General features: G+C 47.2%; 2 protein-coding genes and 2 long non-coding RNA genes across 4 annotated transcripts; 2 read left to right on the plus strand and 2 right to left on the minus strand.

The window, feature by feature from the left end:
- Window positions 1-5522, plus strand: LOC310920725 (uncharacterized protein; the record flags this gene model as incomplete). The annotated part of the gene is made up of 4 exons (XM_083880784.1): window positions 1-61; window positions 2271-2324; window positions 3398-3533; window positions 5237-5522. The coding sequence occupies exons 2-4, from the start codon at window positions 2279-2281 to the stop codon at window positions 5520-5522; spliced, it is 468 nt and encodes a 155-aa protein (XP_083736910.1). The 5' UTR covers window positions 1-61; window positions 2271-2278.
- Window positions 5523-6203: 681 nt separating this feature from the next.
- LOC310920833 lies at window positions 6204-6535 on the minus strand. The gene is made up of 3 exons (XR_014592048.1): window positions 6447-6535; window positions 6323-6341; window positions 6204-6281 (listed from the first exon to the last, which is right to left on the minus strand). It is a non-coding gene; the product is annotated as an uncharacterized lncRNA (long non-coding RNA).
- Window positions 6536-9251: 2716 nt separating this feature from the next.
- Window positions 9252-14601, plus strand: APOC2 (apolipoprotein C2). The gene is made up of 4 exons (XM_083880857.1): window positions 9252-9286; window positions 10296-10363; window positions 12278-12416; window positions 14461-14601. The coding sequence occupies exons 2-4, from the start codon at window positions 10303-10305 to the stop codon at window positions 14549-14551; spliced, it is 291 nt and encodes a 96-aa protein (XP_083736983.1). The 5' UTR covers window positions 9252-9286; window positions 10296-10302; the 3' UTR covers window positions 14552-14601.
- Window positions 14602-19170: 4569 nt separating this feature from the next.
- On the minus strand, window positions 19171-21869 carry LOC310920584. The gene is made up of 3 exons (XR_014592012.1): window positions 21790-21869; window positions 19794-19856; window positions 19171-19268 (listed from the first exon to the last, which is right to left on the minus strand). It is a non-coding gene; the product is annotated as an uncharacterized lncRNA (long non-coding RNA).
- Window positions 21870-24976: the final 3107 nt, after the last annotated feature.

The raw sequence follows: 24976 nt of genomic DNA on the forward strand, positions 1-24976 counted from the left end.
TTAGGGGACCCCAAAGGGCCCTTGGGGGGGGGAGGGGCCGGAGCCCGAGGGGACACAACAGGTCAGGGGGGGAGGGGACAATTTTGGGGACGATTTTGGGGGTTTGGGGACGATTTTGGGTCATTTTTTTTGACATATTGGATCATTTTTTTGTCATTTTGGGACATTTTTTGACACATTTTGGGGGGTCTGGGGATGATTTGGGGACATTTTTGGGACATTTGGGGACAATTTGGGGACAATTTTGGGTCATTTTTTGACATTTTGGGACATTTGGGGACAATTTGGGGACAAATTTGGGGCAATTTTGGATCATTTTTGGGACATTTTGGGACATTTGGGGGGGGCTGGGGAGGATTTGGGGACATTTGGGGCAATTTTGGAGGGTTGGGGTCATTTTGGGACAATTTTGGGTCGTTTTGGGACAATTTTGGGGTTTTGGGGACGATTTGGGTCATTTTGGGACAATTTGGGGACAATTTTGGGACATTTTTTGACATTTTGGGGGGTCTGGGGACAATCTGGGACAATTTTGGGGATTTGGGGACAATTTGGGGACGATTTTGGGTCATTTTTTGACATTTTGGGGCATTTTTTGACAATTCAGGTGGTTGAGGACAATTTGGGGACAATTTTGAGGGGGTTTGGGGACAGTTTTAGGGGGTTTGGGGACAATTTCGGGTCATTTTGGGACAATTTTGGGGGATTTGGGGTCATTTGGGGACTTTTGGGGACAATTTGGGGACAATTTTGGGACATTTGGGGACAATTTTGGGGCAATTTGGGCACAATTTCAGACATTTGGGGACATTTGGGGACAATTTGGTGACTTGGGGACAATTTGGGGGTTTGGGGACTATTTGGGGACAATTTTGGGTCGTTTGGGGGCACTTTGGGGTATTTTTTGACGTTTGGGGACACTTTGGGGACATTTGGGAGTGATTTAGGGACAATTTCGGAGGGTTGGGGACAATTTCAGATGTTTTGATGACATTTTGGGGACAATTTTGGGGGGTTGGGGACAATTTTTGGGGACATTTTGGGCCATTCCAGGGGTTTGGGGGACAATTTTTGGGGTAATTTGGGGGCATTTGGGGACAATTTTGGGGGGTTTGGGGGCATTTGGGGACAATTTTTGGGACATTTGGGGCTGTCTGGGCTCGATTTGGGGATTTGAGGACAATTTCAGGGGCTTGGGGACAATTTTGGGACAGTTTTGGACATTTGGGGACAATTTTGGGACATTTTGAGGGGATTTGGGGACAATTTGGGGACAATTTTCAGAGATTTCGGACGGTCTGGGCATGATTTGGGACATTTGGGGACAATTTTGTGACAATTTGGGGACTTTTTTTTTACATCGTGGGACATTTTGGGCACATTTGGTGACATTTTGGGGCATTTTGGGACCACTTGGTGACATTTTGGGGCCATTCTGTGACTTTTGGTGACATTTTGGGGCTATTTTGGGCCATTTGGGGCCATTTTGTGACACTTCGGGACCATTTGGTGACATTTTAGGGCCATTTGGGGCCATTTTGGGGCCATTTCTGAGGTTTTTGATGACATTTAGTGCCATTTTTGGTGCCATTTATTGACATTTTTGGGGTTTTTATCCCATTCCAGGCCTGGCCATGCGGGTCCTGGTGACATTTAGTGACATTTTTTGGGTGTTTTGGGGCCATTTTGGGGTGGTTTTGTGCCATTTTTTGGGCCATTTGGTGACATTTGGGGCCACGTTGGGACCATTTGGTGCCATTTAGTGACATTTGGACCATTTTGGGGCCATTTACTGACACTTTGGGGCCATTTTGGGCCATTTTGGATCCATTTTGGGCCCATTTTGGGCCCATTTAGTGACATTTTTGGGGGTTTTTGTGCCATTTATTGACATTTTTGGGTGTTTTGGTGCCATTTTTGGGGTTTTAATTGACATTTTTTGCCATTTTTTCTCCATCCAGGCCTGGCCATGCTGGTCCTGGTGACATTTAGTGACATTTTTGGGGTTTTTGGTGCCATTTGGGACAATTTTGGACCCATTTCGGTTCATTTTGAAGCCATTAAGTGACATTTTGGTGACATTTAGTGACATTTTGGTGCCATTTAGGCCCATTTAGGGCCCTTTTTTGGGTGTTTTGGTGCCATTTTAGGGGTTTTTATTGACATTTTCTGTGTTTTCTCCCCCCAGGCCGGGCCATGCGTGTTTTGGTGTCATTTTTGGGGTGATTTTAGGGGTTTTTATTGACATTTTCTGTGTTTTCTCCCCCCAGGCCGGGCCATGCGTGTTTTGGTGTCGCTGCTGGCGCTGCTGGCGCTGGGGGCAGGTCGGTGACGGCGTCGCCCTTTTGGGGAGAAACTCGGGGGGTTTGGGAAAATCAAGAAAAATTCAAATTTTAGGGGATTTTAAGGGAAATTTTTGAGGGTTTTTTGGGGGATTTTTTTTGTTTTGTTTTGATTTATGTTATTTTATTTTATTTTATATTTCTTATTTTATTTTTTATTTAATTTTATTTATTTTTTGTTTGTTATTTTATTAAATTTATTTTTTTAATTTAATTTTATTTTATTTTATTTCATGTACTCTACTATATTTTATTTCATTTCTTTTCTTTTCTTTTCTTTTGTATTTTATTTAATTTATTTTTTAATTTATTTTCTTAGTTTATTTTAATTTTTATTTTTTTATTTATTATTTTATTTCATTTCTTTTTTTATATTTCATTTCATTTCACTTATATTATATTATATTATATTATATTATACTCTTTATTTCATTTCATTTACATTCTATTGTACTTTATATTTTATTTTATATTATATTTTTAAAGTTTATTTAATATTTTCTTTTTGTTCTGCTTTATTTTATTTTATAATTTTATTTTCTCTTTCATTTATTTATTTTTTTTTTAAGCACAAATCCCATTTTTTTTTCGGACAAATCCCATTTTTGGGTGTAAAAATCCCATTTTTCATTAATAAATCCCCTTTTTTTAGGATAAATCCCATTTCTGGGTAATAAATCTCATTTTGGGTGTAAAAATCCCATTTTTGGGGTCTAAACCAAATTTTTGGGTAATAAATCCAATTTTTGGGGTTTGAATCCCATTTTTTTAACTATAAAACCCATTTTTAAACTATAAATCCCATTTTTTACAATAAATCCCTTTTTTGAGTAATAAATCCCATTTTTTCAGTTTAAATCTCATTTTTTAGCACAAATCCCATATTTTGAGTAAAAAAATCCATTTTTTTTTTCCAAGAAATCTCATTTTTGGTTGTAAAAAATCCATTTTTGGGTGTAAAAATCCCATTTTTTTTTTTTCCGCCAAACCCCATTTTTGGGTGTAAGAATCCCATTTTTTAATTTTAAAATTTAATTTTTTTTTTCCTTTTTCAGTCTGTGGGGCGGATCCGCCCCCCACGGCCCCTCCAGGGACCCCCGCCAGGCTCTGGGGGCTCCTGGGGCTCCTGGGGGAGGCGGCCGGGAACGCCACAAACAGGATCAGAGAAAATCCCCTCGTGGTCAAAATACAGTGAGTCAGAAAATGGAGAAAATTTCGGGGGAAATAGAAAAAAAACGGGAAAAAAATAGTGAAAATTGGGGGAAAAAAGGTCAAAATTTGGGGAAAAAAGGTCAAAAAATGGACGGAAAAAACTTTTAAAAATGGGTGAAAAATACAAAAAAAAAAATTGGAGTGGAAAAGGTCCAAAATTGGGGGGAAAATAGCAAAAAAAAAGGGGGGAAATACAAAATATTGGGTAAAAAAAAAATAACGAAAATTAAAGTGAATTGGGCGAGAGCGCCCCCCAGTGGCTGCGGGAGAGAAAAGCCAGTGAGGGAAAAAATAAGTCAAAAAATGGGGAAAAAGGTCAAAAAATGGGTGAAAAATACAAAAAAAAATTGGAGGGGAAAATGTCGAAAATTGGGAGTGAAAATGTCAAAAAATTGGGGGGAAATAGCAAAAAAATGGGGGAAAAAATACAAAATATTGGGGAAAAAATAGGGAAAACTGGAACGCCACCGAGAGGATTAAAGAAAATCCCCTGGTGGTCAAAATACAGTGAGTGAAAAATTCGGGGGAAAAAGGGAAAAAAATTGGGGAAAAAAAAAAAAAAAAAAAGGGGGAAAAAAGGTCAAAAAATGGGGGAAAAGAACTCAAAAAATGGGGGAAAAACGGTCAAAAATTGGGGAAAAAAAATAGCGAAAATTGGAGGAAAAAATACCGAAAAATTTGAGATAAAAATAAGGAAAATTTGGGGAAAAAATAGTGAAAATTTGGGATAAAAATAAGGAAAATTTGGGGGAAAAAATGTCAAAAAAAAGGGGGGGAAATACAAAAAAAAAAGGGGAAAAAATAGTGAAAATTGGGGAAAATTTTCCCAAAAAATGGGAGAACGAAACTTGAAAGTTGGAGGAAAAAAAATCGAAAATTGGCGGTGAAAATGTGGAAATTTGGGGGAAAAAATGACGAAAATTGGGGTGGAAATGAAGAATTGGCCGAGAGCGCCCCCCAGTGGCGGCGGGAGAGAAAAGCCAGTGAGGGGAAAAACTGGGGAAAAAAAGGGAAAAAAAGGTCAAAAATTGGAGGAAAAAAATAGCAAAAAATTGGGGAAAATATGGTGAAATTTGGGGAGAAAATTACCAAAAAAATCCCATTTTTTCCCCTATAATAACCCAAAAAATCCCATTTTTTTCCCCAAAATTCCCAAGAAAAATTCCAATTTTTTCCCCTATAATAACCAAAAAAAATCCCATTATTTTCCCCCCCAAAAAACCCCAAAAAATCCCATTTTTCCCCCAAAAAAGTCCCCAAAAAATCCAATTTTTTTCCCAAAAAAATCCCATTTTTTCCCCTAAAATCACCCAAAAAAATCCCATTTTTCTCAAAAAAAAATCACCAAAAAAATCCCATTTTTCCCCAAAATAATTCCTAAAAAAATCCCATTTTTTCTCAAAAAAAAAAAAACCAAAAAATCCAATTTTCCCCCTAAAATTCCTCAAAAAATCCCATTTTTCCCCCCCAAAAAATAAAAAAAAATTCCCCAAAATAATCCCATTTTTTCCCCAAAAAATCCCATTTTTTTCCCTAAAATCACCAAAAAAATCCCGTTCTTTCCCCATAATAACCCAAAAAATCCAATTTTTTCCCCAAAAAAACCCAAAAAATTCCAATTTTTTCCCCAAAAAATCCTAGAAAAATCCAATTTTTTAAAAAAATCCCATTTTTTCCCCCAGCACGACCCTCCAGGAGCTCCGTGACCTGCACAGGGAGGCGCAGAGCCGAATTTCCGAGTACGGGGCGGAGGCGCGGGCGCTGCTGGAGCTGAGCGCGGCCGATCTGCGCGCCCGCGGAGCCGCCTTCGCCAGGAAACTGCGCAAAAGACTCGGCCGAGACCACGAGGAGCTCAGGAGGCGCTGGGAGGGGGGAGCTGCTGCCATCAGAGAAATTTGGGGGGTCCCGGAGGTGTCCAAGGGGGTCCCTGAGAGCCCCAAGGAGGATCCTGAGACGTCCAAGGATTGAAGGGAGAGTTGTTGAAATTGAAGAAATAAAAATTGGATGGAAAAAAGCAAAAAAATGTGGATTAAAATGGGTCAAAATGGGTTAAAATGGCTTAAAACGGGATGAAAATGACTCAAAATGGGATCAAAATGTCCCAAAATGGGACCAAAACAAACTAGAACGGGATGAAAATGCCCCAAAATGGGACCAAAACACCCCAAAATGGGATCAGAACCCTTGAAAATGGCTCAGAGTGCCCCAAAATGGGATGAAAATGCCTCAAAATGGGACCAAAACACCCAAAATGGGACCAAAACACCCAAAATGGGATGAAAATACCCCAAAATGGGACCAAAACACCCAAAATGGGATCAGAATGTCCCAAATGGGACCAAAACAAACTAAAATGAGATGAAAATGCCCCAAAATGGGATCAGAACACCCAAAAATGGATCAAAAGGTCCCAAAATGGATCAAAAGGTCCCAAAATGGATGAAAAGGTCCCACAGTTTGAGCCAAAGGCCCCCAAGGCCTCGGGAGGGCCCAGGAGGAGCTCAGGGGGCGCTGGGAGGGGGAGCACAAACACTCAGAATGATCTGGGGGGTCCCTGAGAGCCCCAGGGGGGTCCCTGAGAGCCCCAAGGATGGAGGGGATTGAACAGGGAGTTGTTGAAATTAAAGAAATAAAAATGGTTGGAGAAAAGAGGCAAAAAATGGCAGAAAATGTGGATTTGAATGGGTTAAAATGGCTTAAAATGGGTCAAAATGGGGTGGAAATGTCCTAAAACGGGATCAAAAGGTCCCAAAATGGGATTAGAAGACCCAAAATGGGACCAGAAGACTCAAAATGGGATGAAAATGCCTCAAAATGGGATCAAAAGGTCCCAAAATGGGACCAGAATGTCCCAAAATGGGATCAAAACAAGCTAAAATGGGATGAAAATACCCCAAAATGGGATGAAAATGCCTCAAAATGGGATCAGAAGACCCAAAAATGGATCAAAAGGTCCCAAAATGGGACTGGAAGACCCAAAATGGATCAAAACATCCCAAAATTTGACCAAAACGCCTCGGCCGAGACCAGGAGGAGCTCAGGGGGCGCTGGGAGGGGGGAGCACAAACACTCAGACAGATCTGGGGGGTCCCGGAGGTGTCAAAGGGGGTCCCTGAGAGCCCCAAGGCACAGGAGGATTGAGGGGAGAGACCCTGACATGGAGGAATAAAAATTGGATGGAAAAAAAGCAAAAAATAATGCAAAAAATGTGGATTAAAATGGGTCAAAATGGGTCAAAATGGAATTAAAATGCCTCAAAATGGGATCAAAACACCCTAAAATGGGATCAGAACGTCCAAAATGGGATCAGAATGACCCAAAATGGGATAGAAACGTCCCAAAATTGGATCAAAATATCTCAAAATGGGATTAGAAGACCCAAAATGGGATCAAAACGCCCCAAAAGGCGGTGGAATTGTCCCAAAATGGGATCAAACGACTCAAAAAGGGCTCAGAGTGTCTCAAAATGGGATCAAAATGCCCCAAAATGGGATGAGAAGACCCAAAATGGGGTGGGAATGGTCATAAAAGGAGTGGAATTGTCCCAAAATGGGATCAAAAGGTCCCAAAATGGGATGAAAATACCCCAAAATGGGACTAAAACACCCAAAAATGGGTCAAAAGGTCCCAAAATGGGACCAAAACATCCCAAAATGGGATCAGAATGTCCCAAATGGGACCAAAACAAACTAAAACGGGATGAGAATGCCCCAAAATGGGATCAGAACACCCAAAAATGGATCAAAAGGTCCCAAAATGGATCAAAAGGTCCCAAAAATGGATCAAAAGGTCCCACAGTTTGAGCCAAAGGCCCCCAAGGCCTCGGGAGGGCCCAGGAGGAGCTCAGGGGGCGCTGGGAGGGGGGAGCTGCTGCCAGCAGAGAAATTTGGGGGGTCCCTGAGACGTCCAAGGCACAGGAGGATTGAGGGGAGAGACCCTGAGATGGGAAAATAAAAATTGGATGGAAAAAAAGCAAAAAAAAAAGTGGAAAATGTGGATTTAAAGGGGTGAAAATGGCTTAAAATGGGTCAAAACGGGTCAAAAAGGGGTGGGAATGGTCATAAATGGGGAGGAAATGTCCCAAAATGGGATGAAAATACCCCAAAATGGGATCAGAAGACCCCAAAATTGGATTAGAAGACACAAAAAGGGCTGAAATTGTCCCAAAATGGGGTGAGAATGGTCATAAATGGGGTCAAATGGTCTCAAAATGGGATTAAAATGCCTCAAAATGGGATGGAATTGTCTCAAAATGGGACCAGAACACCCTAAAATGGATCAAAAGGTCCCAAAAATGGATCAAAACGTCCCAAAAATGGATCAAAAGGTCCCAAAATGGGATCAAAATACTCAAAAAGGGCTGAAATTGTCCCAAAATGGGATGGGAATGGTCCTAAAAGGGAAGAATCATCTCAAAATGGGATCAAAAAGTCCCAAAATGGGATGAAAATACCCCAAAATGGGATCAGAACATCCTAAAATGGGATTGGAAAACTCAAAAAGGGATGGAATTGTCTCAAAATGGGATCAAAATACTCAAAAAAGGGATCAAAACCCCCGAAATGGGATCAAAATACCCTAAAAACGGGTGGAAATGTCTCAAAATGGAACCAGAACACCCAAAAATGGATCAAAAGGTCCCAAAATGGGATCAAAACACCCAAAAATGGGATCAAAACACCTCAAAGTGGGACCAGAATGTCCCAAAAATGGATCAAAAGGTCCCAAAATGGGATGGAAATGACCCAAAATGGATCAGAAAGGCCAAATTTGAGAGGATATGAGGAATTTTTCTCCCCCAAAATTTGAGTGGATTTGGGGGATTTTTTTTCCCCTCAAAATTTGAGAATTTTCCCGCAAAATTTGAGTCATTTTGGGGAATTTCTCCCCAATTTTAGGGGATTTTTGGCCAAATTTGGGGATTTTTTTTCCTCCAAAATTTGAGTCAATTTGGGGAATTTTTTCCCAAATTTGAGGAATTTTTTCCCCCAAATTTGAGGATTTTTTTTTTTCCAAAAATTTTACATAATTTGAAGAATTTTCCCCCAATTTTTTGAGAACTTTTTATCCAAATTTTCTGAATTTCCCCCCAATTTTGAGGGGATTTTTTCCCCCAATTTTGGGAAATTTTTCCCTAAATTTTGAGTCAATTTGAGGAATTTTTTCCCCCAAATTTGAACAATTTTCCGCCCAAACTTTGATCAGATTTTGGGGATTTTCCTCCCATTTTTTAAGGGGATTTTGGGGCCAAATTTGGGGAATTTTTCTCCCAAAATTTGGGGATTTTTTCCCCCAAAATTTCAGGAATTTTTCCCCTAAAATTTGAGGGGATTTTTGGGGAATTTTCTCCCAATTTTGAGGGGATTTTTTTCCCCAAATTTGAGGAATTTTTCTCCCAATTTGACAAATTTTTTCCCCCCAATTTGGGGAATTTTTTTCCCCCCAATTTGGGGAATTTTTTCCCCAAAATTTGAGGATTTTTTTTTCCCAAAAAATTTTACGTAATTTGAAGACTTTCCCCCCAATTTTTAAAGAATTTTCTGAATTTTTTCCTCAATTTTTCAGGGACCTTTTCCCCAAATTCGGGGCTATTTTTGCCCCTCCCCCCCCCCCGGGTTTGTTTTTCTGGACTTTGTCCTCCCCCCGCCCCTCCCCCACCCTCCCCCCGCCCCTCCCCCATAAATGGACCCGCCCGGGGGGGGGGAGGGGCAAAGGAGCCGCCGGGACCAAAGGTGGGCAAGGGGGGAGACAAATTTGGGGGAAAAAATCGGAATTTTGGGAAAAAACCCTGAAATTTTGGGGAAAAATTGGAATTTTGGGGGAAAAAAATTGGGATTTTGGGGGAAAAAATCAAAAATTGGGGGGGAAAATTCAGAATTTCGGGAAAAAAATTGGAATTTTGAGGGAAAAAAATCCAAATTTGGGGAAAAAAATTGGAGTTTTGGGAAAAAAAAATCAAAAAACGGGGGAAAATGCAGAATTTGGGGGAAAAAATCGAAATTTTGGGGAAAAAATCAAAAATTGGGGGGAAAAATTCAAAATTTGGGAAAAAAGTTTGGAATTTTGGGGGGGAAAAATCAAAATTTGGGGAGGAAAAATGCAAAATTGGGGGGGAAAATGCAAATTTTGGGGAAGAAAATGCAAATTTTTTGGGAAAAAGTTCCCAATTCTGGGGGTCCCCGAAGGGATTTTGGGGGAGAAAATCACAATTTTTTGGGGGAAAAATCCAAATTTGGGGTGAAAAATCGTGGAATTTTTGGGGAAAAAATCCAGATTTTTTGGGGGAAAAAAATCCGGAATTTTTGGGGTGGAAATGGTGGAATTTTGGGTGGAAATCCCGGAATTTTTGGGGGCAAAATGGTGGAATTTTTGGGGAAAAATCCAGAATTTTTGGGGTAATATTCCAGAATTTTTTGCAAAAAAAAAATCCAGAATTTTTGCGTAAAAAATCCGGAATTTTTGGGCAAAAAATAGTTTAATTTTTAGGGTAAATTTCTGGAATTTTGGAGGAAAAATCCAAATTTTTGCAAAAAAAAAAAAATCCAGAATTTTTGGAAGGGGAAAAAAAAAAAAAAAAAAAAAAATTCCAGAATTTTTGCGGAAAAAAATCCGGAATTTTTGGGAAAAATTCCAGAATTTTTGGGTAAAAATCCAGAAATTTTTCGGGGTCAAATCCTGTAATTTTGGGGTGTAAAATTCTGGAATTTTTGGGGTAAAATTCTGAAATTTTGGGCTCCCCAGGACCAGCATGGCCCAGACCCGGCCCCGCCTGTTGGGGGCGCTGTTGTTGCTGTTGCTGCTCTGCTGGGGTGAGACCCTTCCCCAAAAAAAATCCAAATTTTGGGGAAATTTCCACAAATTTTGGGGGTCCCTGAGCCCCTCCCAGCAACCTCAAACCCCCCAAATCTGGTTCTGCCCAAAAATCCCCCTAAAAAAACCCGAATTCTCCAAGATTTCCCTTAAATCTCCCCCCAAAAAATCCCAATTTTCCCCTAAATTCCCCCAAAATTCACCTGAATCCCCCCAAAATTTTCCTTAAATACCTCAAGTTTCCCCTAAATCCCCCCAATTTCCCCTAAATCCTCCCCAAAAAAATCCCAATTTTCACATAAATTCCCAAAAAAATCCCCTAAATCACCTCAAAATTCCCCAAAATCCCCCAAATGCCCCTTAAATACCCCAGATTGCCCCTAAATCCTCCCCAAAAATCCCAGATTTCCCCTAAACCCCCCCAAATTTCCCCTAAATCCACCCAGTTTCCCCCAAATCCCCCAGAACCCACCGAACCTCACCCCAAAACCAAAAAAAAATCCCCAAATCTGACCCTCAAAACCCCCCCAAACCCCCCAAAATCTCCCCCAAATGTTCCCAAACCCCCAAAATTCCCCAAAATTCCCCCCAAAATCTCAGCCCCAAAATCCCCCCCAAACACCCCAAAAAATATTCCCCAAATCTCCCCAAAATCCCCCCTAAAATCTCCTCCAAAACCCCTAAAATTCCTCCCCAAACCCCCGAAATTCCTCCAAATTCCCCAAATCTCCTCTCAAAACTCCAAATTTCCCCCCAAATCCCCCAAATCCCCCCAAATCTCTTCCAAAATCCCCGAAATTCCCCCAAAATCCCCCCAAATCCCCCTGAAATCCCCCTGAAATCCCCCCAAATCCCCCAAATCCCCCAAAATTCCCCCCAAAACCCTCCCCAAACCCAAATTTCCCCCCAAATTCCTCCCGAAACCCCCAAAAATCCCCCCAAAATCCCCCAAACCCTCCCAAAATCCCCCCAAAATTCCCCCAAACCCCCAAAATCTCCCCAAATCTCCCCCCAAAATCCCCCAAACCCTCCCCAAACCCCCAAAATTCACCCCCAAACTTCCCCAAAATGCCCCAAATCTCACCCTAAACCCCCCCAAAATCTCCCCCAAAACCCCAAAATCCCCCAAAATTTCCCCCAAAATCCCCAAATCTCACCCCAAATCTCCCCAAATCCCCCCAAATCCCAAAATCCTCCAAAAATTCCCAAAATATCCCCAAAATCTCCTCAAATCTCATCCCCAAAATCCCCAAATTTCCCCCAAACCCTCTATTTCCCCAAATCCCCCCAAATCCCCAAATTTCCAAATTTTCCCCAAAATCTCCCCCAAAATCCTCCCAAAACCCTCCCCAAACCCCAATTTTCCCCCAAATTTCCCCCAAATCCCCCCAAATCTCCTCTAAATCCCTCCAAATTCCCCCCAAAATCCCCCAAACTTCCCCAAATCTCATCCCCAAAACCCCAAATTTCACCCCAAATCCCCCTAAAACCCTCCCCAAATCCCCCCAAATCCCCCTGAAATACCCCAAAATCCCCCAAATTCTCCCCCAAATCCCCCCAAATCTCCCCCCAAAATCCCCCAAACCCCAATTTTCCCCCAAATTCCCCTCGAAATTCCTCCCAAAACCCTCAAAATTCCCAAAAAATCCCCCAAATCCCCCAAAATTCCCCCCAAAATCCCCCAAATCGCCCTGAAATCCCCTCAAAACTCCAAATTTCCCCCCAAATCCCCCAAAATCTCCTCTAAATCCCCCCAAATCTCCTCTAAATCCCCCCCCAATTCCCTCAAAATTCTCCCCAAAATCCCCCCAAATCCCCCTGAAATCCCCCCAAACCCCCAAAACCCCCAAAATCCCCCCCAAACTCCCCCAAATCCCCCCAAAATCCCCCAAATTTCCCCCAAATCCCCTCAGGCTCGGCGGCGGCGCCCACGGCGGCCGCTCCTGGGCCGGGGCCCCTGGGGCAGCTCCGGGGGTACCTGGGCCAGGTGGGTTCGGCCGCCGGGACCCTCCTGGAGGGGCTGGACCTGCCCCGGACGCAGCAGAGGATCAGGTGAGGAAACCCAAAAAAATGTTGTTTTTGTTGGTGGGTTTGGGTTGAAATTGGGGTCGCACCAAAATCAAGCACAAATTTGGGGTCGTGTCAAAATCGAGCCCAAAATCGGCCTCAAAATTCACCCTGAGAGCCCAAAAATTCAACCCAAAGAGTCCCAAATCTACCCCAAAATTCAACCCAAGAGCCCCAAAAATTCAACCCAAAGAGCCCCAAAATCTGTTCCAAAATTCACCCCAAAATCGACTCTGAGAGCCCCAAAAATTCAACCCAAAAAGACCTAAAATTCAGCCCCCAAATCCACCCCAAAGAGCCCCAAAATTGACTCTGAGAGACCCAAAATCCACCCCAAAATCTGCCCCAAGAGCCCCAAAATCCACCCCAAAATCCACCCCAAAGAACCCCAAAATCTGCCCCAAGAGCCCCAAAATCTGCCCCAAAGAGCCTCAAAATTCACCCCAAAATGTGCCTCAAAAAGAGCCCAAAAAACTGCCCCAAAGAGCCCAAAAATTCACCCCAAAATCGACTCTGAGAGCCTCAAAATCCACCCCAAATTCATCCCAAAGAGTGGCCAAAAATCCACCCCAAAATCTGCCCCAAAGGGTCCCAAAATCTGCCTCAAAGAGCCTCAAAATTCACCCCAAAATCCACCCTAAGAGCCCAAAAATTCATCCCAGAGAGCCCCAAAATCCATCCCAAAATTCACCCCAAAATTCACCGAGAGCCCAAAACTTTGCCTCAAAGAGCCCCAAAATTCACCTCAAAATCTGCCCCAAAGAGCCCCAAATTCTGCCCCAAAATTTATCCCAAAATCCACCTCAAAGAGCCCCAAAATCTGCCCCAAAATCTGCCCCAAAATCAAACCCAAAGAGCTCCAAAATCCGCCCCAAGGAGCCCCAAATTCTGCCCCAAAATCCATCACAAAGAGTCCCAAAATTCACCCCAAAGAGCCCCAAAATTCACCCCAAAATCTGCCCCAAAATCCACTCTGAGAGCCCAAAAATTCACCCCAAAGAGTCCCAAAATTCGCCCCAAAGAGCCCCAAAAATTTGCCCCAAAGAGCCCCAAATTCTGCCCCAAAATCCACCCTGAGAGCCCCAAAATTCTCCCCAAAATCTGCCCCAAAGAGCCCCAAAATCAACCCCAAAATCCACTCTGAGAGCTCCAAAATCCATCCCAAAGAGCCCCAAAATCCACCCCAAAGAGCCCCAAAATCTGCCCCAAAATCCAGCCCAAAATCCGCCCTGAGAGCCCAAAAAACTGCCCCAAAGAGCCCCAAAATTCATCGCAAAGAGCCCCAAATAGAGCCCCAAAATCTGCCCCAAAAAGTCCAAAATTTGCCCCAAAGAGCCCCAAAATCCACCTCAAAATCAACCCCAAAGAGCCCCAAAATCCACCCCAAAATCCCCCAAAAATCAGGCTTTTCTCCCCAAAACTGTTCTTTTCCCAAAAAAATTGGGTTTTTTTTCCCCAAAAATTTGGGTTTTCACGCCCTAAATTGGGTTTTCTCCCCCAAAATCAAGACTTTTCTACCCCAAATTGGGATTTTTGCCCCAAAATTGTGATTTTTCCCCCAAAATTGGGATTTTTTTCCCCAAATCTCTCCAGGCACCCCCTGAACCCCCAAAATTCCCCAAAATGACCCAAAAATGGGGATTTTTTTTCCCCCCCAAAATTGGGATTTTCTCCCAAAAATTGGGATTTTTTCCCCCCAAATTGGGATTTTTTCCCCAAAAATTGTGATTTTTCCCCCCTAAAATTGGGATTTTTTTTCCCCCAAAAATTGAGATTTTTTCTCTCCCAAAATCAAGATTTTTCTACCCCAAATTGGGATTTTTCCCCAAAAATTGGGATTTTTCCCCCCAAACTTGGGATTTTTTTCCCCCAAAATTGGGATTTTTCCCCCAAAATTGGGATTTTTCACCCAAAAATTGCGATTTTTCCCCCAAAAAATTGTGATTTTCTCCCCCAAATCTCTCCAGGCACCCCTGAACCCCCAAATTTCCCCCAAATGACCCAAAAAATTGAATTTTTTCGCCCCCAGGACGGCGTACGAGCAGGGGGCCACGGCGGTGGTGACGTACACGGGGATCCTGACGGACCAGCTCTACCACTGGTGGCAGGGGGAGCACTGAGACCCCCCAGAGACGCCCCAAAAATCCAAAAATAAATCAGGCCTTGGTGGGCTGGGGGTCTCGGTGGTTTTTGGGGGGAAAAATGGGGAAAAAGGGGAGAAAATGGGGAAAAAATGGGGAAAAATTGGGGTGAGAAATGGGAAAAAAATGGGGATGAAAAATGGGGATGAAAAAGGGAAAAATTGGGGTGAGAAAGGGAAAAAATGGGGATGAAAAAGGGAAAAAATGGGGATGAAAAAGGGAAAAAATGGGGATGAAAAACGGCCAAAAAATGAGGAAAAAGAACCCAAAAAAATGGGGATGAAAAAGGGAAAAAATGGGGATGAAAAAGGGGGAAAAAATAGGGAAAAAATGGGGAAAAATGGGGATGAAAAACGGAAAAATTGGGGTGAGAAATGGGGAAAAAATGGGGATGAAAAAGGTGAAAAATGGGGAAAAAAATGGGGAAAAATGGGGATGGAAAAGGGAATAAAAAGGGAAAAACTGGGGGGAAAATGGGAAAAAAATGGGGATGAAAAAGGGAAAAAATGAGGATGAAAAAGGGTAAAATGGGGAAAAAATGGGGAAAAATGGGGGAAAATGGGGATGAAAAAGGGAAAAAATGGGGATGAAAAAGGGAAAAATGGGGAAAAAAGGTCAAAAATTGGGGTGAGAAAGGGAAAAAAATGGGGAAAAAATGAGGAAAAAAGGTCAAAAATTGGGGATGAAAAAGGGAAAAAATGGGGAAAAAATGGGGAAAAATGGGGATGAAAAAGGGAAAAATTGGGGTGAGAAAGGAAAAAAATGGGGATGAAAAATGGGGATGAAAAAGGGAAAAAATGGGGATGAAAAATGGGGATGAAAAAAGGGAAAAAATGAGGATGAAAAAGGGAAAAAAAATGAGGAAAAAAGCTCAAAAATTGGGGTGAGAAAGGAAAAAAAATGAGGATGAAAAAGGGAAAAATGGGGATGAAAAAGGGAAGAAATGGGGGAAAAAAATGAGGAAAAAAGGTTAAAAATTGGGGTGAGAAAGGGAAAAAATGGGGATGAAAAAAGGGAAAAAATGGGGGAAAAATGGGAAAAAATGGGGTGAAAAACAGCGAAAAAAATGTTGAAAAATAGCCCAAAAATGCGGCTGAAAAATGGGAGGGGAAATGAGGAAAAGGAGCCCAAAAATGGGGCTGAGAAAGCAAAAAAATGGAGGTAAAAAGAGCCCCAAAAATGTGGAAAAATAGCCCAAAAATGGGGCTGAGAAATGGGGAAAAATGAGGAAAAAGAGCTCAAAAAATGGGTTGAAAACCCCCAAAATGGGCTGAAAAACAACAAAAAAAAAATTGATCAAAAATGGGCTGAGAAATGGCGAAAAAATGAGCAAAAGTGGCCTAAAAATAGGCCTGAGAAAACAAAAAAAATGGGGCTGAAAAACAGCAAAAAATGAGGAAAAGAAGCTCAAAAATGGGGCTGAGAAAGGCAAAAAATGGGGCTGAAAAACAGCCCAAAAATGAGGAAAAATAGCCCCAAAAATGAGGAAAAATAGCCCCAAAAATGAGGAAAAATAGCCCCAAAAATGAGGAAAAACAGCCCCAAAAATGAGGAAAATAGCCAAAAAAATGAGTAAAAATAGCCAAAAAAATGAGTAAAAATAGCCCAAAAAAATGAGGGAAAACAGCCACAAAAATGAGGAAAAATAGCCACAAAAATGAGGAAAAACAGCCAAAAAAATGAGGAAAAATAGCCACAAAAATGAGGAAAAATAGCCCAAAAAATGAGGGAAAATAGCCAAAAAATGAGGAAAAATAGCCCCAAAAATGAGGGAAAACAGCCACAAAAAATGAGTAAAAACAGCCACAAAAATGAGGAAAAATAGCCCAAAAAATGAGGAAAAATAGCCCCAAAAATGAGGAAAAATAGCCCCAAAAATGAGGAAAAATAGCCCCAAAAATGAGTAAAAACAGCCCCAAAAATGAGGAAAAATAGCCCAAAAATGAGGAAAAAACAGCCACAAAAATGAGGAAAAATAGCCCCAAAAATGAGGAAAAATAGCCCCAAAAATGAGGAAAAATAGCCCAAAAAATGAGTAAAAACAGCCACAAAAATGAGGAAAAATAGCCCCAAAAATGAGGAAAAATAGCCCCAAAAATGAGGAAAAATAGCCCCAAAAATGAGGAAAAATAGCCCAAAAAATGAGGAAAAACAGCCACAAAAATGAGGAAAAATAGCCACAAAAATGAGGAAAAATAGCCAAAAAAAATGAGGAAAAATAGCCCAAAAATGGGGCTGAGAAATGGGGAAAATGGGGGAAAAAACACCCCAAAAAATGAGGAAAAGGAGCCCAAAAATGGGGCTGAAAAAAGTAAAAAAATTGTGAGTAAAAAGGGCAGAAAATGTGAGTAAAAAAGGGCAGAAAATGTGAATTTAAAATGGCAGAAAATGAGTAAAAAAAGGGCAGAAAATGAGTAAAAAAGGGCAGAAAAATGTGAGTAAAAAAGGGCAAAAATTGTGAATTTAAAAAGCAGAAAATGAGTAAAAAAGGGCGGAAAATTATTTTTAAAAGGGCAGAAAATGTGAGTAAAAAAGGCGCAGAAAATGAGTAAAAAAGGGGCAGAAAATGTGAATTAAAAAGGGCAAAAAAAAAAAGAGCTTTAAAAGGGCAAAAAAAGTGAATTTTAAACGGCGGAAAAAACGCGAATAAAAAAGGGCGGGAAACGTGAGGGGAGGGAGAAAAGGGCGGGAAAACAAAAAGGGCGGGAAACGGAAAAAAGGGCGGGAAGCAACAGCCAATCAGCGCGCACCCACGTGACGGGCGGCAGCCAATCAGCGCCGAGCGCGGGCCGGGCCGTTGTTGCAAGATGGCGGCCGGAGAAGGAGGGGAAGGGGCCGTGAGGGGAGGGACCCAAAAATCTCCAAAAATTGCCCAAAATCCCTCTAAATTCGCCCAAAAATCACCTCAAAGTTTTCTCTCAGAGTGTCCCCAAGTTCCCTCCAAATCCCCCCGCAAAAATTGTCCCAAAGTTTGTGAAATTTTCCCCAAAAACCCCCCCCCAAAATCCTCCTCAGATCCCTCCACAAAAAAAGTCAAAATTCTCCGTAAAAAAAGCCCCAAAGCTCCAAATTTTTGCACCTTCTTGGTGAATTTTGGAAGGGAAAGCAGCTTTATTTTTATTATTATTATTATTATTATCATTATTTTTATTATATTTTAAGCTATTTTTAATTTTTTTTTGTCCCCCCTCTATGTTTGAGGGGCAGAGCTGGAGTTTGTGAGGGGAGAAAAAAGGCAAATTTTATTTCCAGCACCATTATTTATTATTATTATTATTATCATTATTATTATTATATTTTAAGCTATTTTTAATTTTTTTTATCCCCCCTCTATGCTTAAGGGGCAGAGCAGGAGTTTGTGAGGGGGAAAAAAGATAAATTTTGTGTCCAGCACTAATATTAATATTAATATTAATATTAACAATATTATTGTTATTAGAGTCGGTTTTTGGGGAAAAAAAAAAAAACCAATTTGGGGAAATAAAACCCCTTTGATGCAAATTTTTCCCAATTTTTTCCCGGATTTTGAGGCCTCCCCTTGAAGGATTTTGGGTTAAAAACCAGCAAAAATGGTGTAAATTCCTCAAATGTTCCCAAAATCCACCTGGGACCCCCCAAAATTCACCTGGGACCCCCCAAAATCCACCTGGGACCCCCAAAATCCACCTGAGACCCCCCCAAATTCACCTGAGACCCCCCAAATTCACCTGGGACCCCCCAAAATTCACCTGAGACACCCAAAATCCACCTGGGACCCCCCAAAATCCACCTGGGACCCCCAAAATCCACCTGGGACCCCCCAAAATTCACCTGGGACCCCCCAAAATCCACCTGAGACCCCCCCAAATTCACCTGAGACCCCCCAAATTCACCTGGGACCCCCCAAAATCCACCTGGGACCCCCCAAAATTCACCTGAGACACCCAAAATCCACCTGGGACCCCCCAAAATTCACCTGAGACACCCAAAATCCACCTGGGACCCCCCAAAATTCACCTGAGACACCCAAAATCCACCTGGGACCCCCCAAATTCACCTGGGACCCCCCAAATTCACCTGGGACCCCCCAAAATCTACCTGGGACCCCCCCAAATCCACCTGAGACCCCCCAAATTCACCTGGGACCTCCCAAAATTCACCTGGGACCCCCAAAATCCACCTGGGACCCCAGACCCCCCAAAATGACACGAGACTTTTTATTTTTTATTAAAAAAACAATTTTAATGTCTGGGGGAGGGGCCAGGTAATAAATAGGAGGGGTCAGGTGTGCCCAGGTGGGGCTCAGGTGAGTCTCAGGTGTGCCCAGGTGAGGCTCACCTGTGCCCAGGTGAGCTCAGGTGAGCCCAGGTGAGTCTCAGGTGTGCCCAGGTGTGCCCAGGTGAGGCTCAGATGTTCTCAGGTGTGCACAGGTGAGCTCAGGTGTGCCCAGGTGAGGCTCAGGTGAGCCCAGGTGTCCTCAGGTGAGACTCAGATGTTCTCAGCTGTGCCCAGGTGTGCCCAGGTGTGCTCAGGTGAGGCACAGGTGTATCCCAGGTGTGCCCAGGTGAGCTCAGGTGAGGCACAGGTGTATCCCAGGTGTGCCCAGGTGAGCTCAGGTGCGGCAGCAGAAGCCGCAGCCGCGGTTGTTGCAGCAGCCGCAGCAGAAGGAGCAGAGCGGGAAATGGGGGCTGTGCCGGCGGCTGCGCGACCAGGTGAGCTACAGGTGAGACAGGAACAGGGACAGGTGAGACAGAAACAGGGCCCAGGTGTGAGAAATGGGGCCCCAGGTGAGCTACAGGTGAGAGAAACAGGTACAGGTGAGACATAAACAGGGCCCAGGTGAGCTGCAGGTGAGAGAAACGGGGACAGGTGAGACAGGAACAGGGACAGGTGAGACAGAAACAGGGCCCAGGTGAGGGAAATGGGGCTCCAGGTGAGCTACAGGTGAGAGAAACAGGGACAGGTGAGACAGAAACAGGGCCCAGGTGAGGGAAATGGGACTCCAGGTGAGCTACAGGTGAGAGAAATGGGCACAGGTGAGACAGAAACAGGGACAGGTGTGAGAAATGGGGCTACAGGTGAGAGAAATGGGGCTCAGGTGAGGTGGGGGTCAGTTCCAGGTTATCTAGGACCCCCCCAGTCCCAGGTAAGGGACACCTGGAGCCCCCAGCCCCAGGTAAGGGACACCTGGACCCCCCCAGCCCCAGGTGAGGGTCCCCTCACACCTGGGGGTGTCACTCACCTGCCCATCCCCCCTCCAGGTGGGGGATTTCGGCTCCAGCGGCGACTCCGGGGCCACCTGGGGCTGGGGGAGGGGAGAGAGGGGGGTGAGCACACCTGGGGTACCCAAAATACACCTGGGACCCAAAAAACTCACCTGGGACCCCCCAAAATACACCTGGGACAGCCCAAAACTCACCTGGGACCCCAAAACACAACTGGGACAGCCCAAAACTCACCTGGGGCACCCGAAATACACCTGGGACAGCCCAAAATATACCTGGGACCCCCCAAAATACACCTGGGACACCCAAAATACACCTGGGACAGCCCAAAATGCACCTGGGAGCCCAAAGACTCACCTGGGGTGATCCAAAATGTGGATGAGGTCACCTGGATCCTCCAAATCCAGGTGTGGGCCCCCCCCCCAGTCCAGGTGTATCCCAAATCCAGGTGTGCCCCTCACCTGTCCCAGGTGTGACCCCCCAAATCCAGGTGTGAACCCCCAAACCCAGGTGTGTCCCTCACCTGTCCCAGGTGTGCTGCACCTATCCCAGCCGTGTTGTCCTTCACCTGTCCCAGGTGTGAATCCCCCCCAAATCCAGGTGCCATCCTCACCTGTCTCAGGTATGAATCTCCCCCAAAATCCACCTGTGAACCCCCCTAAATCCAGGTGTGTCCCTCACCTGTCCCAGCCGTGTTGTCCCTCACCTGTCCCAGGTGTAAATCCCCTCTAAATCCAGGTGTGAATCCCCCAAATCCAGGTGCAATCCTCACCTGTCCCAGGTGCGACCCCCCATACCCAGGTGATCCCCACCTGTCCCAGGTGTAAATCCCCCCCTAAATCCAGCTGTGAACCCCCCCAAATCCACCTGTGAAGCCCAATCCAGGTGTGCCCCTCACCTGTCCCAGGTGTGAACCCCCCCAAACCCAGGTGTGCCCTCCTCACCTGTCCCAGGTGTGAACCCCCCCTATATTCAGGTGTGCCCCTCACCTGTCCCAGGTGTAAATGCCCCCTAAACCCAGGTGTGCCCCTCACCTGTCCCAGGTGTGAACCCCCCAATCCAGGTGTGCCCCTCATCTGTCCCAGGTGCGACCCCCCATACCCAGGTGATCCCCACCTGTCCCAGGTGTAAATCCCCCCCTAAATCCAGCTGTGAACCCCCCCAAATCCACCTGTGAAGCCCAATCCAGGTGTGCCATCCTCACCTGTCCCAGGTGTATTGCCCCTGTCCCGGCTGTGTTGTCCCTCACCTGTCCCAGGTGTGAACCCCCCCAATCCAGGTGTGCCCCTCACCTGTCCCAGGTGTGCAGCCCCTGTCCCAGGTGTAAACCCCCAAATCCAGGTATATCCTCCCAAAATCCAGGTGTGACCCCCCCAAATCCACCTGTGACCCTCCCCAATCCAGGTGTGCCCCTCACCTGTCCCAGGTGTGAACCCCCCAAATCCAGGTGCCCCTCACCTGTCCCAGGTGTGAATCACCTGTATTCCCCTAAACCCAGGTGTGCCCCTCATCTGTCCCAGGTGTGAACCCCCAAACCCAGGTATGAATCACCTGTATCCCCCCAATCCAGGTGTGCCCCTCACCTGTCCCAGGTGTGACCCTCCAAATCCAGCTGTGAATCACCTGTATCCCCCCCTAAACCCAGGTGTGAACCCCCTCAAATCCAGGTGTGAACCCCAAATCCAGCTGTGTACCCTAATCCAGGTGTGACCCTCACCTGTCCCAAGTGTGAACCCCCCCAAACCCAGGTGTGAATCACCTGTATCCCCCTAAACCCAGGTGTGCCCCTCACCTGTCCCAGCTATAAACCCCCCCAAACCCAGGTGTGCCCCTCACCTGTCCCAGGTGTGAACCCCCCCTATATCCAGGTGTGCCCCTCACCTGTCCCAGGTGTGACCCCACTAAATCCAGGTGTGAATCCCCCCTATATCCAGGTGTGAACCCCCCCAAACCCAGGTGTGCCCCTCACCTGTCCCAGCTATAAACCCCCCCAAACCCAGGTGTGCCCCTCACCTGTCCCAGGTGTGCTGCCCGTGTCCCGGGGCCCAGCACCAGCAGCAGCAGCACCAGCAGCACCTGCAGCGCCCCCATCGCCTCCCGGGGGGGCCGCGGCCCCTCCGCACCTTTATCCCCCCCCAGGCCCCGCCCTCTCACACCTGGCCACGCCCACCCACCTCTGGCCACGCCCCCCTTTTCCCGGATTGGGTGGAAAAAAAGCCAAATTTGGGATTCCCGCCAATTCCGAGGGGGGGAGGGGAGGGATGGGGGGGGCTCAGGTGTGTCCAGGGGGGGCTCAGGTGTGTCCGGGACCCCCCAAAAGGGGCTCAGGTGTGTCTTGGACCCCCAAAATGGGCTCAGGTGTGGCCGGGGGGGCTCAGGTGTGTCCGGGACCCCCCAAAATGGGCTCAGGTGTGGCCGGGGGTCTCAGGTGTGTCCAGGGGGGGCTCAGGTGTGTCTGGGACCCCCCAAGAGGGGCTCAGGTGTGTCCTGGGGTCACTCAGGTGTCCCCAGGGGGGTTCAGGTGTGTCCAGGACCCCCCAAAATGGGACTCAAGGGACTCAGGTGTGTCCAGGGGGGTTCAGGTGTGTCCAGGACCCCCCAAAAAGGGGCTCAGGTGTGTCTGAGACCCCCAAAATGGACTCAGGTGTGTCCAGGGGTCACTCAGGTGTGTCCAGGGGGGGTTCAGGTGTGTCTGGGACTCCCAAAATGGGCTCAGGTGTGTCTGGGACTCCCCAAAAAGGGGCTCAGGTGTGTTTGGGGGGATCCAGGTGTGTCCAGGGGGGTTCAGGTGTGTCCGGGACCCCCCAAAAGGGGCTCAGGTGTGTCCAGGGGGGGCTCAGGTGTGTCCAGGACCCCTCAAAAGGGGCTCAGGTGTGTCCAGGTGTCCCCCAGGTGCCCCCAGGTGTGTCCAGGGTGTCCCCCAGGTGTGTCCAGGGGTTCCCCCAGGTGTCCCCAGGTATCCCCAGGTGTCCCCCAGGTGTCCCCAGGTGTCCCCGCCGTGTCCCGGCCGGTGTTTGTTGTCCCTTCCCGAGGTCACCCCCGGGCCAGACCCGGCGGCGCCACCGCGGGGAGGGGGGGGACAGGGGGGACAGCGGGGGGGCATTGGGGACATTGGGGACAGTGGGGACAGTGGGGACAGTGAGGGGACATTGGGGACATTGGGGACAGTGGGGGGACATTGGGGACATTGGGGGGACATGGGGACATTGGGGACAGTGTGGACAGAGGGGAGACATTGGGGACAGCGTGGGGGGGACATTGGGGACAGTGGGGGGGCATTGGGGACATTGGGGACAGTGGGGACAGTGGGGACAGTGGGGGGACATTGGGGACATTGGGGACAGTGTGGACAGAGGGGGGACATTGGGGACAGCGTGGGGGGGACATTGGGGACAGTGGGGACAGTGGGGACAGTGGGGACAGTGGGGACAGTGGGGGGGACATTGGGGACACTGAGGGGACATTGGGGGGACGGGGAGGGACATTGAGGTGACATTGGGGTGGACACGGGGGGACATTGGAGGGACATTGGAGGGGGACATTGGGGACAGAGGGGACATTGTGGGGGATATTGGGGACAGTGGGGACAGGAGGGGGACAGGAGGGACATTGGGGACATTGGGGACATTGGGGACAGGAGGGGGACAGGAGGGACATTGGGGACATTGGGGACAGCGGGGAGACATTGGGGACATTGGGGACAGTGGGGACAGGAGGGGGACAGGAGGGACATTGGGGACATTGGGGACAGCGGGGAGACATTGGGGACATTGGGGACAGTGGGGACAGGAGGGGGACAGGAGGGACATTGGGGACATTGGGGACAGCGGGGAGACATTGGGGACAGTGAGGACAGAGGGGGGGACATTGAGGGGGACACGGGGACAGAGGAGGGGGACATTGGGAGACACTGAGGGGGACATTGAGGGAGACATTGAGAGGAACACGGGGACAGAGGGGAGGACATGGGGAGATGGGACGAGGGGACAGAGGGGACAGCGGGGGGGACACGGGGGGGTAATTGGGGGGGACATTGAAGGGGACACAGGGACAGCGCGGGGACAGAGGAAGGGGACACGGAGAGAGGGGACCGGGGGACAGGGAGGGGACATTGGGAGGACAGAGGGGACAGTGGGGACAGAGGAGGAGGACAGGAAGGGGGACGTTGAGGGGGGACATTGGGGGGGACAGAGAGGACGGGGGGGGACACGGGGACAGTGGGGGGACATTGGGGAGACAGAGGAGGGGACATTGGGGGACACGGGGGGGGACACAGGGACTGGAGGGACAGAGGGGACACGCGGGGACACGGGGACAGCGAGGGGACATTGGGGGGACACAGGAGGGGGACACGGGGGGGACATTGGGGACACTGGGGACAGAGGAGGGGGACAGGAAGGGGGACGTTGAGGGAGGACAGAAGGGACATTGGGGACATTGGGGGGACACGGGGACAGAGGGGACATTAGGGGGACATTGGGGACAACGGGGGGGACACGGGGGGGACACGGGAACAGAGGAGGGGACACTGGGGGGACAGAGGGACAGGGGAGGACAGAGGGGACAGCGCAGGGACAGGTGGGGACAGAGGAGGGGGACACGGGGGGGGGACATTGGGGGACACGGGGGTGACACTGCGGGGACATCGGGAACGGGGCCACGGTGGCCTCGGGGACCTTGGGGACACTGTGGGGGGGACACACGGTGGCCTTGGGGACACTGGGATGGGGACACGGTGGCCCCGGGGGCGGTGACAGCGGCGGTGGCGCCGCGCTGGTGGCCTTGAGGTGGCGCCGGGGTGACCCGGGTGTGGCAGCGGCGGCGACAGCGGCGGGGACACCGAGGGTGGCACCGGGGACAGCGGCGGGGACAGGGACGGTGGCACCGATGTGGCACTGATGGTGGCACTGATGTGACAGGGACGGTGGCATTGATGTGGCACTGGCGGTGACAATGATGTGGCACCAATGTGGCACTGATGGTGACACTGATGTGACAGTGATGGTGACACTGATGTGGCACCGATGGTGACAGTGGCAGTGGTGGCACTGATGGTGAGGGAGACAAGGAGGGGACAGGGGACAATGGGACAGGGATGGGGACAGAGGGACAGGGACAGGGGACAGGGACAGGGGACAGACAGGAGAGGGGACAGGAATGGGACAGGGAGGGGACAAGGGACAGAGGGACAGTGACAGGG

The sequence above is a fragment of the Zosterops lateralis genome, assembly GCF_965231275.1.
Source record: "Zosterops lateralis genome assembly, chromosome: 31".
In the NCBI taxonomy this organism is placed as follows: domain Eukaryota; kingdom Metazoa; phylum Chordata; class Aves; order Passeriformes; family Zosteropidae; genus Zosterops; species Zosterops lateralis.

What these genes read in the sequence shown, in the direction of transcription:
- APOC2 (XM_083880857.1), top strand. Translation starts at nt 10,303, where the DNA reads ATGGCCCAGACCCGGCCCCGCCTGTTGGGGGCGCTGTTGTTGCTGTTG. An exon ending in GCTGTTGCTGCTCTGCTGGG is followed by an intron (nt 10,364 to 12,277) that starts GTGAGACCCTTC and finishes AAATCCCCTCAG; the next exon opens with GCTCGGCGGCGGCGCCCACG. An exon ending in CGGACGCAGCAGAGGATCAG is followed by an intron (nt 12,417 to 14,460) that starts GTGAGGAAACCC and finishes TTTCGCCCCCAG; the next exon opens with GACGGCGTACGAGCAGGGGG.